The sequence below is a fragment of the Aphelocoma coerulescens genome (assembly GCF_041296385.1).
Source record: "Aphelocoma coerulescens isolate FSJ_1873_10779 chromosome Z unlocalized genomic scaffold, UR_Acoe_1.0 ChrZ, whole genome shotgun sequence".
In the NCBI taxonomy this organism is placed as follows: domain Eukaryota; kingdom Metazoa; phylum Chordata; class Aves; order Passeriformes; family Corvidae; genus Aphelocoma; species Aphelocoma coerulescens.
The window spans coordinates 17187633-17199798 of NW_027184085.1; the positions used below are offsets into that span (position 1 = coordinate 17187633).

Sequence of the window (12166 nt, forward strand, 5' to 3'; positions counted from 1 at the left end):
AAATATAATGCTTGAACAAATGCCTGTTGTTACAGGGAGGTGGTATACCATACCCTGATGTACTGCAGCTAAGTGCAGGCGCTTGATATTGTGACATGGTTATTTTACTGAGCTCACATGTTATCATTTCCAATAGTACTTCACTATTACTCTGTGTTGTCGCCATTAAGGGGTTACTACTCTTCATCCTACCATATAGATCAACATAGATCTTCATCCATGTAGCTGGAGGATCAGTGCTGGCTACTTTCAGGAGTCACCCATAAACAGAAGAAAGGAATAGTCCCCTGCAAAATTCAGACTCTTGAAGAAATCCAGATGGTTGTCAAATCAAAAATGTCATAGAATCACAGAATTGTTTAGGTTGGAGAAGACCCCTAAGATCATTGAGTCCCACTGTTAACCCAGAACTACCAAGTCCACCACTTAACCATGTCATGAAGTGCAACATCAAAGTTGTCTTTTAAACAGCCTCAGGGATGGTAACCCTCCAATTCCCTGGGCACTCTGTGCCAATGCTTGACTACTCTTTCCATGAAGAAATTTTTCCTAGTTTGCAACGTAACCCTCCCATGGTGCCGCTTGAAGTTTTTTCCTCTTGTCCAATTGCTTGTTACTTCAGAGAAGGGGCTGACCCCCACCTGGCTACAACCTCCTTTCAGACAGTTGAGGAGAGTGAGAAGATTACCCCTGAGTCTCCTTTTCTCTAGCCTGAACAACCTTGGTTCCCTCAGCCACTCCTCACAGGACTTGTGCTCCGGACCCTTCATCAGCTCTGTTATCCTTCTCTGGACTCACTGGACTCACTCCAGTACCTCAATCCCTTTCTTGCAGTGAGGGGCCCAGAACTGGACACAGCACTCGAGGTGTGGCCTCACCAGTGCCCAGTACAGGGGGACAATCCCTGCCCTGGTCCTGCTGGCCACACTATTGCTGATCCAGGCCAGGATGCCATTGGCCTTCTTGGCCACCTGGGCACACCCTGGCTCATGTTCCAGCTCATGTCAACCAGCACCACCACGTCCTTTTCCACTGGGCAGCTTTCTAGTTACTCTTCCCCAAGCCTGAGACTGTTGTGATCCAAGGGCAGGACCTGGCACTTGGCCTTGTTGACCCTCACACCATTTGCCTTGGCCTGTTGATCCATCCTGTCCAGATTCTTTGGCAGAGCCTTCCTGCCCTGCAGCAGGTCAGCATTCACACTCAACTTGGTGTCATCTGCAAAGTGACTGAGGGTGCACTCAATCCCCTCATCTAGATCATTGAAAAAGATATTAAACAGAAGTACTCCCAGTATTGAGCACAGGGGAACCCCACGCATGACCGGCCACCAGTTGGATATAACTCCATTCACCACCACTTTCAAGGCCTGGACATCCTGGCAGTTTCTACCAAGTGACCAGTGCACCAGTCCAAGCCATGGGCTGTCAGCTTTTCCATGAGAATATTGTGGGAAATGGTGTGAAAGGCTTTACTGAAGTCAGGTAGACAGCATCCACAGCTTCTTCCTCAGGAGACTGGGTGATCAAGCAGAACCTGCCTTTCATAAGTCCATGCTGGTGAGGCCCAGTCTCCTGGTTGTGCTGCAAGTGCAGTGTGATGACACTTAAGATGACCTATTCCATGACTTTCCCAGCATTAAGGTCAGGTTGTCAGTCCTGTAGTTCCCCAGATCCTCCTTCCAGCCTGTGTTGTATATGGGCATCATGTTTGCCAACCTCTGGTTAACTGGGACTAGCCTCGTTAGCCAGGATTGCTGGTAAGTGATGGAAAATGGCTTGGTGACCTCTTCTGCCAGATCCCTCTGTACCCTTGGGTGGATTTCGTCTAATCCCATAAATTTGTGGGGTAGCAGGTAATAGACTATGTCCCCTTGGATTAAGGGGGCTTCATTCTTCTCCCCATCCCTGTCCTCCAGCTCAGCGGGCTAGGTATCCAGAGGAAAACTGGTATTGCTATTAAAGATGGAGACAAATAAGGCATTAAGTACCTCATCTGTTTTCTCCTTTGTCACAATGCTTCTCCCCATACCCAGTAAAGGATGGAGATTATCCTGACCTCTCCTTTTGTTCCTGGTATATTTATAGAAACAGTTTTTACTGTCTTTTATGGCCATAGGCATATTAAACTTTTGTTGAGCTTTGGCCCTTAGCTAGGATGTTTTTCTCTGTAAAAATTCTCTTTTGAGCTGAGACATGATTTCTGTTATGAAAATATACTTTAAAATAGCTTGAAAGATAGTTTCTCAGACTAACTCTAGGGTTGAAATTGTTGGTAGATATGCTTGAAAGGAAGTAGTTCACACCTGTGGTGGCATTTCTTTGAAAGTCTTTTTATTTAGAGAACATTTTGACACAGGTCTCAAACATCTCTCAGCTTTAGTCAGCTGAGGGATTGGATTTTTTCTTGAAAAATGTTTGGAATAAAAAAAATCAACTTGGCTGCTAATGTAATATTGCTACATAGTTAAATAATACAATGTGATAATGCATAGCAACCAACAGAAAAAAACCTCCCAAACTGCTGTGTGGAATGCAGAATTTATCACACTCTTGCAGATTGTAAAGTTGCAGAAATGCATATGAACTGATGGTTTGACAGAGTTGAGAAGATGGGCCAGGAGATAAGTAAAGGTTTTACTGGTGTAAGAGTGTATTGAAAGAAAACCAAGTGACATTTAGTGCAGAGATAAAAGTTCATGTTTTAAATTAGGATAGTTTAAGTCATCACTTGAAGCAATTCATACATGTTGCTTTGAACTGTCCCAGTTTTTGAGTTTAGCCCAACATTTGGGTTAGTAAACTTGTATTAGGGAGTTTAGAATGTTAAACAAGGGAGTTAGCTAATGTGGATTTTATTTGCATGTCATTTGGTTGGCTCAGGAATACAAGAAACTTTTACCAGCCTGTTGCCTAAAGCAGAGTGTGTCAGTAAAAACTGAACTCATACTGTAGCTTTCCAGTGGACTCAGTGGTTTGAGTTGATGATTTTGGTTGATGATTTTTCAGCTCACAGAAGCCAGTTGTAAGCACTGTCACCACTGGCCTTTTTAATCTTAAAGACAAGTTAAAGAACAAATAAACTTGTCATTTAGATTTACTGTGAGAGTTTTCCATTTGGTACAAGCGGAGAACACGACAACCCCATCATGCCCTCATCCCTTTGCTATAGTTAACCTGTAAATACAGTTCTGCATTCTCAAGTGCTTTTCACCCATCAACCTTTTTGGGGGAAAATGATGTGCTGAGGTGCTTACTAAAGGGTGCTGCCCAAGAGAGGTTGTGCTGACCACAAGTACCATGTCTGGTGTTCCTTCATGGGTGGTACTACAAGGCAGCAGCATTTTAATTTGGATCAGCTAGAGAATGTGAAACAAAACTGCCCGTTGTGATGGTAAGTATTATGTGATGAGTTCAGTTAGAATTCACAAAACATGTCAGGAGAGCAGCTGGAATGCACTTTTTATGGATTAGTTTGTTTAATCTCTTTTGTTTAGTTTGGGAGAGCAGAGTGGTACTGTGACTCCAAAACCACTGCCTTTTCTCTTCCATCATCTAAGGAGATTAAGGAGATGAGAGGACAAGGAGGATCAAGGAGACAAAGAGCTAATCTCAGCCAGCAGAGATTCTGTGCCTTTCCTAGCCCAGAGAGTAATCACACAAAGTAACTGTCAAGAAGAGGTTCCACTTAACTTTTCTGAAGACACAGGCTGTTTCCAGTCCTTTGCTACTGCTCTGAAGCTGTGCTTCTGGGCTAAGATTACCAGTGTCCTGAGTGAACTGTCCATAGCCATGGGTAATGTTGCTTTCCAGTCTGTCAGTGATAGCACTGTGACTACTACATATTCTCCAGCAGAAGCCTTTCAGCTGAGCTGGCCAAGGTGGCTTTTGGTGAAGAATAAGCATAGGCCAGTGGCCAGGATCTGCTGTCAGACTCTGACTCTCTGCACTGTGCCCTGAGAAGAACCATTTATCATCTTTACATTTCACCCATTAAATTGCTTCTTGCATTCCTCCATCTGATTGTCATAAATACAGAACACTCAAAGCAAGTTCCTGTAAGGAGGGAATATATAAACCACATTTTGAAGATTTAACACCTGAGCTCTGAAGTTAGCTCCCACTAGCTCCAGTTCTAAGAAGCCACTATTGGAAATTTAATCTCAAATCTTTCTGCCTTAGTTTCTTCATATGTGACATTGGGTTAATACTAACCTACTGGGAAGTTTTCAATGATGGAATGATTACTTTTTTGTTAAGTGTTAAATTTCATTAGAACACATAAATATATCCTCCAGCTGGCTACAAGATCTGTGTGGATTTTAGTAACCAGTTGCTGTCATCACATAAAAGCTGAGAGGAAAATAAAACCTCTGTGAAAGCAGACTATCTTCCTGTCTGCCACCTTACCAAAAAGCACCAGAAGCATGCAAAAACTGGTACTTGCTTTTTTTTATTTGCATAAAGAACTTACCCTGATTCCTGCCACAGTTTTACAGTGTGCTTTTTAACTTTGACATGTGCTGATCTTACATTTACAAAAATAACATTGAAAACTAGTGTTGATACATCTGACAGTAAAATGAAATTTTAATTGTGAAAAAGAATTTGGAAAAGTATTTTTTTCTGTTGTGTGTAACAATTGCCTCAGTTAAGAAGGTGGTGTTTGAATTAAGAATAACTCCAGTAAAGGAGTAATATAGCTGAAAGTCCTGACACATTGATTTTTGCATTTCTGAAACTAAGTAGTATGCAATCTGCATCAGGAACAGTGTAGGAAAGGCTTGAACTGTCCTTTTAAAGTGCCTATAAATGCAGCATTTGATTAACTGTACAGTAGATATGTATCCAGGAGTGAAAACAATAAAATCTTGATGTAACTTTATCTGGCATAAAAACCCACAACAGAACAGAAGGCAATAGAAGGACAGCAAGGGCACAAATTGCTCCTCTTGGCCTATGGCACTGAGAAGTCATTACATGGAAATCTCCATGTGTATTAATTATAATGAACCCTCTTAGTGGACATGATTTTGTGTTTCATGAAGAAACCTAAGCAGTGACAAATCAGAGGCAGCTTTCCCAGCTTTGGAGTCTATGAAAAAAATAAGATGGCGAATTTATTTACAGGAAAATCAATCTTTTCAAAATATATCGCTGAGAGAGAAAGGCTACAGAGACAGTGAGAAACTTCAAGTGGTTTCAGTGTGTAGTTTCTAGGACATTATGGAAAAATTGCTCAAATCAACAACGGGAGGAAAATCTTTATAAGATCACAACATAGGGAACTGTGGAAAAAATGCTAGATGCTATAACAGGAGAGGTCATAGCACAAAAAAATATTTTTAGAGTTTCAAGTATTAGAATTTTCAAAAGCATCCAACTCTTTTCTGATAAACTGCCTACACAGGATGTCTCTTTGGATCAAAAGCTGGAGAGCAAATGAATCTTTAAGAAGCTTCAGACCTCTAGATCTGAAAAAATTACATCTCTTGGGTGCTAGGAATTGAAAAGAAGGGGTAGCAGAGCCTCTCTCTGGGTTCACATAATTATTTGATATTATATTATTTAATATTTTTAATTTTTAATTTTTAATATATTATTTAATACTATATAATTTAGTATTTTATTTGGTTTATCTGTTCTTGCTAATAAATCTCTTCTTACTTCTAAGAGTCTATTGCAAGAATCACTTCAGGTGAATTTTAGAAACCAAAAATGCTGTCTTTACAACTGTATTGCATAACCAGCATTTCTGGGCAGACCTTATATTTCTTCCTTCCTCAGATTATATTTACCCTCAACTTCTTATGTGAAAGATACAGGGCCATTTCTCTTCAACTGTTTAAGTGCAGCCAACTATTCATGCACTGTAGGAAGGTTTCCCTTCACATCTTTTCAGTGTGTATGCGAAGCTACTTTCAGCTCATTTGGCAAGCTGAAAGTACAGCTGAAGTTTGTGGCACTGTGTGTGTGAGAAGGGGATCTGCTTCTCCTGACCTTTCCTCTCAGTTCTACTCTTACCAACTAATCCTCCTTATGTAATCTTGATAGGAAAGGCTATGACTTTGGAGTCTTTTGTAGTGGTGCTGATAGCTACAGAGACACATTGGGAGAGCTGGACCAAGCCTTTTCTTAGTGCATTAATGCGTTCAGTTTCAGTCGGCTCCTGTGTGATACAAGGAACTCTGCTACATTCTTCTAAAGGATGGAATTCCATGCACTGAGCCTAGAAGCCTGTGTGCAAAGGTCAGGAAGGCACGTGTGTGTAGAGTCAAATAATACTCTTAAGACAGGTATGAATATACCCCTGACTCTTCAGGTTCTTCTGCCGTTTGCATTGCCACAGAAAGTCACACCATGATGCCAAGTACCTTAAAGTGCGACAAGCAGTGAGATGGGAATGGAAACTTAACTGCAGAAGGCTGTACAATGTAAGTGAGCAGAGATGCTGGACCAGATGACCTACTGTGGTCCCTTCCAGCCTGCCCATTCAGTGATTCTGTGACCTTACTAAGCTCGGTAGCAGCTGGATGAAGCAGGGCCTTGTCAGTGTCTGTGAGGGGCAGTTGGACTTTAGGATTCTGACAGGCATGGAGTTAATTTTTTGTCTCTGTGTCAACTGCTTCACATCAAGTACTACTCTGTGCCCTTGGTCTGAGTTGGCTCTGAGGCTGGACACTGGACAAACTGGTCTAAACTCCCTCTGTTATAATGGTGAGCTTTTGCACCAATAGGGCCAGCACAGAAAAATCTCAGAATCTAAGGAATTTCCTATGATTCTCTGAATCCCCAGAAAACCCTATGAAAATAATGAGAAAAAAAGTACACCTTTAAAATACAAAGGCAAATAATGTATACTTTCAATATTTCTTCTAAATCATTATGACGATGCTGATGCAGAGGAAGAGGTGTGGTAAGTCATGATGACAGTATGATCACATGAGCTCTTAAAGCCCTCTTAGAATTGTTTGAAAAGTTGATATGCTTTTATGCCCCAAAGTGCTAACTATGATGCTTCTGGTGTTTTGCTGTGGAAAAACATATAGATTGTGCAGACAATCCTTTGGTGATGGTAGCAGAATGCAGTCTATTAAGTGGTGAGGGGACAGAGATCTCCACTTTTGGCAGTGGTAGGAATATTTAAAATGTTTTATTAGGACTGAATTTTAGAGGATATAGCTTCCACTGTAGGTATTTATACAAGAAAATTAGCCTACTCATCAGATATTCTGCTCAGCAATAGAGTAGCCTTTGAAAGATCGTCATTAGTGGGTGATCCTTTGTTTTACATGTGAATGTTTTTCCCTGTTTTAAATAACGGACTAAGGCTAATCACCTGCACAGTTTACTGGAAGAGTGGACCAGTCCATTCAGTATCAGTGTATAAGTAAATGGTCCACTGGAATAAAGGCTGCTTTTAAAAGCTTTTTGAAATTATATTTATAGGACTGGTATAAGCAATGTAGAGCATATGCCAGTGAGGAGATATATTGTGTTTTGTTCAGAAAATATATCCTTTTTGTGTATATATTTTCTTAGCTCCCTGTGCCAAGCTGAACTCCGCAGACACCTGAATACTTCACACTCTGTGAGTAAACACTCAACTAGAGTCAGAGAAGAATGTGCCAGGATTATTTAATCGCTAGACAGAGAGGGAAAAAACTCTGTCATGACCTACCGACCAGACATTTCTTGGCAATTGCTAATCAACAGTGTTAGCCTTTTATTGTCTCTCTTGCCATTATCTTCCAGGAAAGGTCTGAGCAAGAGGTCAGAGTAGCTTAAGTGGGTATTGGTTCATTTGTTATCTTTCATGCAGAATGCTGCCGTCAACAGTCTGCTCTCCGCTGAAGGTGAAATACTTCACCTTAATATGTCATGTTCATTTACTGTAGAATTTGGCAACCAAACTCAAAAGATAAGAATAGTTTCTGGTGGAAATGTTTCTGAGAATAATTTTTAATGCTTTCTATAAGCAATAATTTTTGAAAGATCTATATTTGATTAATTACAAACTACTTCCTTATTGACAGTCTACAGAAGAAACACATTAGAAAAGTGACCTGGATCTTATTTCAGATTACCAGCTTCTAAGACTGTCTCTGTTCAGGTAAGAACTGTATTCTATGATCACCTTTGAAAAAGCAATTGGATTTGCATTCCTTTCCTGAAAAAGCCTTTCCTTGGTTGCAGACCCACAGAAGAAAACATTCATTCCTAGAAAAGATGAGGAAAAAAGGGACAAATTATAGGAAAAATTCACCTAGCACCTGCCTTCTGTCACACAAATATATTGTGTAGAGAGTGGTAATGTATATGGTAACAAGTGACTGCACCTGGAATTCTGCATTTTTTTTGAAGGAATTTAATTTGAAAGACAGTGTTATCTTTGATCAGAAATTGTTCATTATTCAGCCTTGTTCACCCATGCTGCCTTAAAAAAGTACTACTGAACAGGAAAACCAGAAATCTGATTGCTTGCTTTCTGGGAATGGAAGTGTCTAGCTTAAGGCATGGGGGAATTTCTCTCCTTTTCTCTCTTGCTGTAATACTGGAACCATTTAAAATTTGTTCAAGCCTCTATGGGAAGCCAACACAGACTGCTCTTCTATCTTTATCTCCAGCATAGAAGAGCAGCTGGCAAAAAAATGAGTGCCACCACAGCTTTTATAGTTGCCATTAGACGACCCAGGACTCTGGACCCTGGAGAGGCAGGGTAATGCAAGAAATGAGAGAGGTTCACCTCCTCTCTCAAATCCAGCAGTAGCAATGAGGATCCCCTTCTATTCAGGAAAAAATGGAGTTGCATCATGGGACCAGCCTCTTTTGAGGCATCCCAGTAGATAGCTCAAGGCATGGTTTCCATACCCACTGAAAAGGGCTAATGTGGCAATGGAGTTAGAAATGTTTGACCTCACTAGGATTTCCTTGTTATGCCATTTGGTCTTTCCTTTCTTCCACATGCTGTAGCCATTCCCAAGCAGTTTGTTGAACTAAAGATAATTAATTTCTTCCAGAATGGTTACTTTAGTCTTTCATTCTGTGAAGACAAACCTCATTCCTGTGATGGCCAGAGCTGTAGGATTTAGATTTCTCTTCCCTTCTGTGCAGTCTGCACCAAAACCATTTGCTTTATACCAAGTGATAGTGGCAAAGTCTGCACTGAAGCTTTAATGTTTCTAGGAAATTACTTATGAATCATTTGTTTATTGTGTGAGACCTCAGGGAGAGGTACAAAGTGGCATAAGTCAGGATAGAGATTTTGGGACTTGCAATAGGTGGAGTTTCAAGCACAGAAGCTCAGGGGCTCTGTAGAGCAGAGAAAGTAGCTCAGGCAATGACATCATGGAGCAAATACCAGTCTGCTACACTGCAGGAAAGATTCTGGACTTTTCAGTGAGGCTGGACTGAACAGGACCGGTCAGGTGCAAAGACAGAGCATGCTAGAATTGATTCCTTACCAGACCACACATCTGTCATGCAGTGTTTTTTCCATCTAGCCTCGGGGAGGAGGTCATCTGTGAGGTCCAGGTACATGAGCTTTTTAGTCTCACATTTTTTCATCAAGAAGCTAGATGTTTACATGTTGAATTTGAGCTTTATACCCTGACATTTAGGTGAGATGTTTAAAAATAAAGTATTCTTTTATTTGCATGCAAAAGTTCCCTCTTCCCTGTGTTGCATCAGAGCAGCTGTTGTGCTCTGCTTTTTTCTTTCTGGGACTGTCTGTGACAACCACCAGCCATCCTATTTACAGCTGTTAGTACAAGGAAATTGGAAACTGCAGCTACTGGAACATGATTATCTTTGTCTTCATGTCAGGTTTGTCTTTTACTGTGACACAGCAAAAGAAGTGTTTGTACAGCTAATAAGACATTTATCTAGAGATAATCAGAAGTGGCATGTCCTTTTTGAATGAGCTGCTGATGTAGAGCTAATTTTGGACCGGCTTACTAGAAGTGGTGATACAGAAGAGTGGCTAAAGGGGACTACCTCCCTAAGTCGACAGCCCCTCTATAATCAGAAGTGGAGAAGCCTCTAAATAAATTGCAGCAAGATTTAGATAAGAACCCTAAAGCAAGCAGAGTCTGGCGTCTTTGTTAGCCTCTACGAAAGGACAGTCTTGTGCAATGTTTAGTCAAAGGCTTATACCACTTGTAAAGGTTCTTGATTGAACAACAATCTAGTTAAATTTCCTTCAGTTCAGTGATCAAAGTGAAACAATGCCTAAAAACTCAGGACTGTGCAATCCTTGCTTTATGAAGATAACAGTACACAATTGGTTTTTTGTCACTGAGGAGTATGAAGAAATAAATAAGACATAGATCTGTCTGTGAAATGAACAGTTTTGAACAGTGAATGCTAAAGCCCTGTCTGTTCCACAGGGATTAGTGTTTTGTTGTACTTTTTTAGCTTGTTGAATTCACAAAACCCCACAAACTTACAGTTTAGAAAATGTGTGAAAAAGAAAGAGACAAAAGACCTCAATTGTTAAAACTGCCTTTTATTTTGAGTTTATTTTCTTAATCTTAAAAATATTTTTTTTGATAGCACACAGCATCAGAATCAGCACCTTTGCATTTACAAACTACCGAGAAGCCCTGCCAATTTGTTTCCCTAGTTCCAACTTTTAAATCACATGGAAAACCTTACTCTTTGTTCCTTTTTTCTATGAAAGGCTTAACAGCACATTGCTGCAACAAAATCACGTGTTATGAGGGTTCCATTCACAAAATAAATGTACTGCACATTAAATATTGATTTAGCAATTTCATCATAAATGAAAACTATAATGCAAATGCATATATACACACATACAGAGTGCAGCTTTTGTGATGTGCTATCTTATCTTGGTTTTTGTTACACTCCAGTTCACAAGAGTATCATTAGTGCAAATAATGAGATTTAACTGTACAGTTATTTTTTAACAACGACTTAGACATATTTCAACTAATTTAGGCCAGTGTAATGAGTTAATATTCAGCATCTGATTTGGTGAGTGCTTTCTCAAGCTCTTCTGGAGGATTAGATTTCTTCTGGTTTGGGATAGCAGGTAGGACACAGCTTGGTTTCAGATGCTCTCCTGATAGATCAGGCAAGAGAGAATAGAGAATATGACTCTGAGAATGTCCTTTTTTCTGAGATCTGGAGATTGGAGCTGGTGGAAGAATAACTACATCAGTTTGTAGGGTCTTAAACTTCTTAGCATCCTGAGATGGTAGCTGAACTGGTGGAAAAAGAAAAAAAGAGAAAGAGTGCACAGGAAGTGAAAAGCATGGCATTTTTACAAATGATTTTGCTACTTTCTTTGAACTGTTGTCTCTTACTGTGCATACTCAAGCCTGTATTTGAAAAATGTGATCAAAATATTAATAAAAAATAGTGTAACCGTGGCAAGGCTAATCTTCATCTGAAGAAAACAGCTCCACTGCTAAGTAATTTACTTTTTGTTTAGTGAGCAGTACATCTGGAAAAGTTCAACGATTTGCTTTTGATAAGCAGAGAACCTATAGTTTGTCTGAAGGAGACCTGGTCTTCTTGGAGGAATTTTCACAATATATTTTTTCATCCAAAACCACAGGCTGACTGTAACAGAAATGTTCCATGGGAATATATTATTTCTAACAAAAACATTCTATTGCTGAAGATAAATGCTGATCAAAATCTTAAGGAAGATGAAATGGAAGAATGTGAGATGCTGTGTCTGGGTTTCTCTAGGCACAGTCAATCATAAAGGTAAATCCACACATGCTCTGCTATTCACAGGCTATAAAAGTAGCCCATTACCCTGTAGCACACCAAGACACACACCAAAACACCTGAGGCACACCCACTATGTATCTCTATTGTTGTCTTGTAAGAAACTGTGGATTAAGATAATCTTTAATTTCTACCTCACAATCACCAGTTTAAAGCACTGTTTGTGCTTTAAAGCTAATATAGTTCTGTATTTTCTGTGAATTGAAATCCTCAGGCTCCTTCATTCAGACAACTCACTAATTTCCTGATCTTTTAAAAGGAGAATTCAAAACATTAATTGTAGACCTACTTTTCTGTGCCTGTAAATTTATTGTGAATAACATTATCTTCTTTTCATTTTATCTCCATTTTATTCACAAGCTCTTTGTATACAAATAATTTAGTTTTTTCCAGTTTAAGCATAT

At 39.8% G+C, this 12166-nt stretch overlaps 1 protein-coding gene across 2 annotated transcripts in view; it reads right to left on the reverse strand.

The window, feature by feature from the left end:
- Window positions 1–10506: 10506 nt before the first annotated feature.
- The window catches only part of ANKRD55 (ankyrin repeat domain 55), a 46473-nt gene continuing 44813 nt past the window's right edge, over window positions 10507–12166 (reverse strand). For both annotated transcript variants that reach the window (XM_069001372.1, XM_069001371.1), the window contains one exon: window positions 10507–11229. In XM_069001372.1, the coding sequence (XP_068857473.1) occupies window positions 10976–11229 (254 nt within the window). In that variant the 3' untranslated portion in view covers window positions 10507–10975. The remainder of the gene's footprint in view (window positions 11230–12166) is intronic.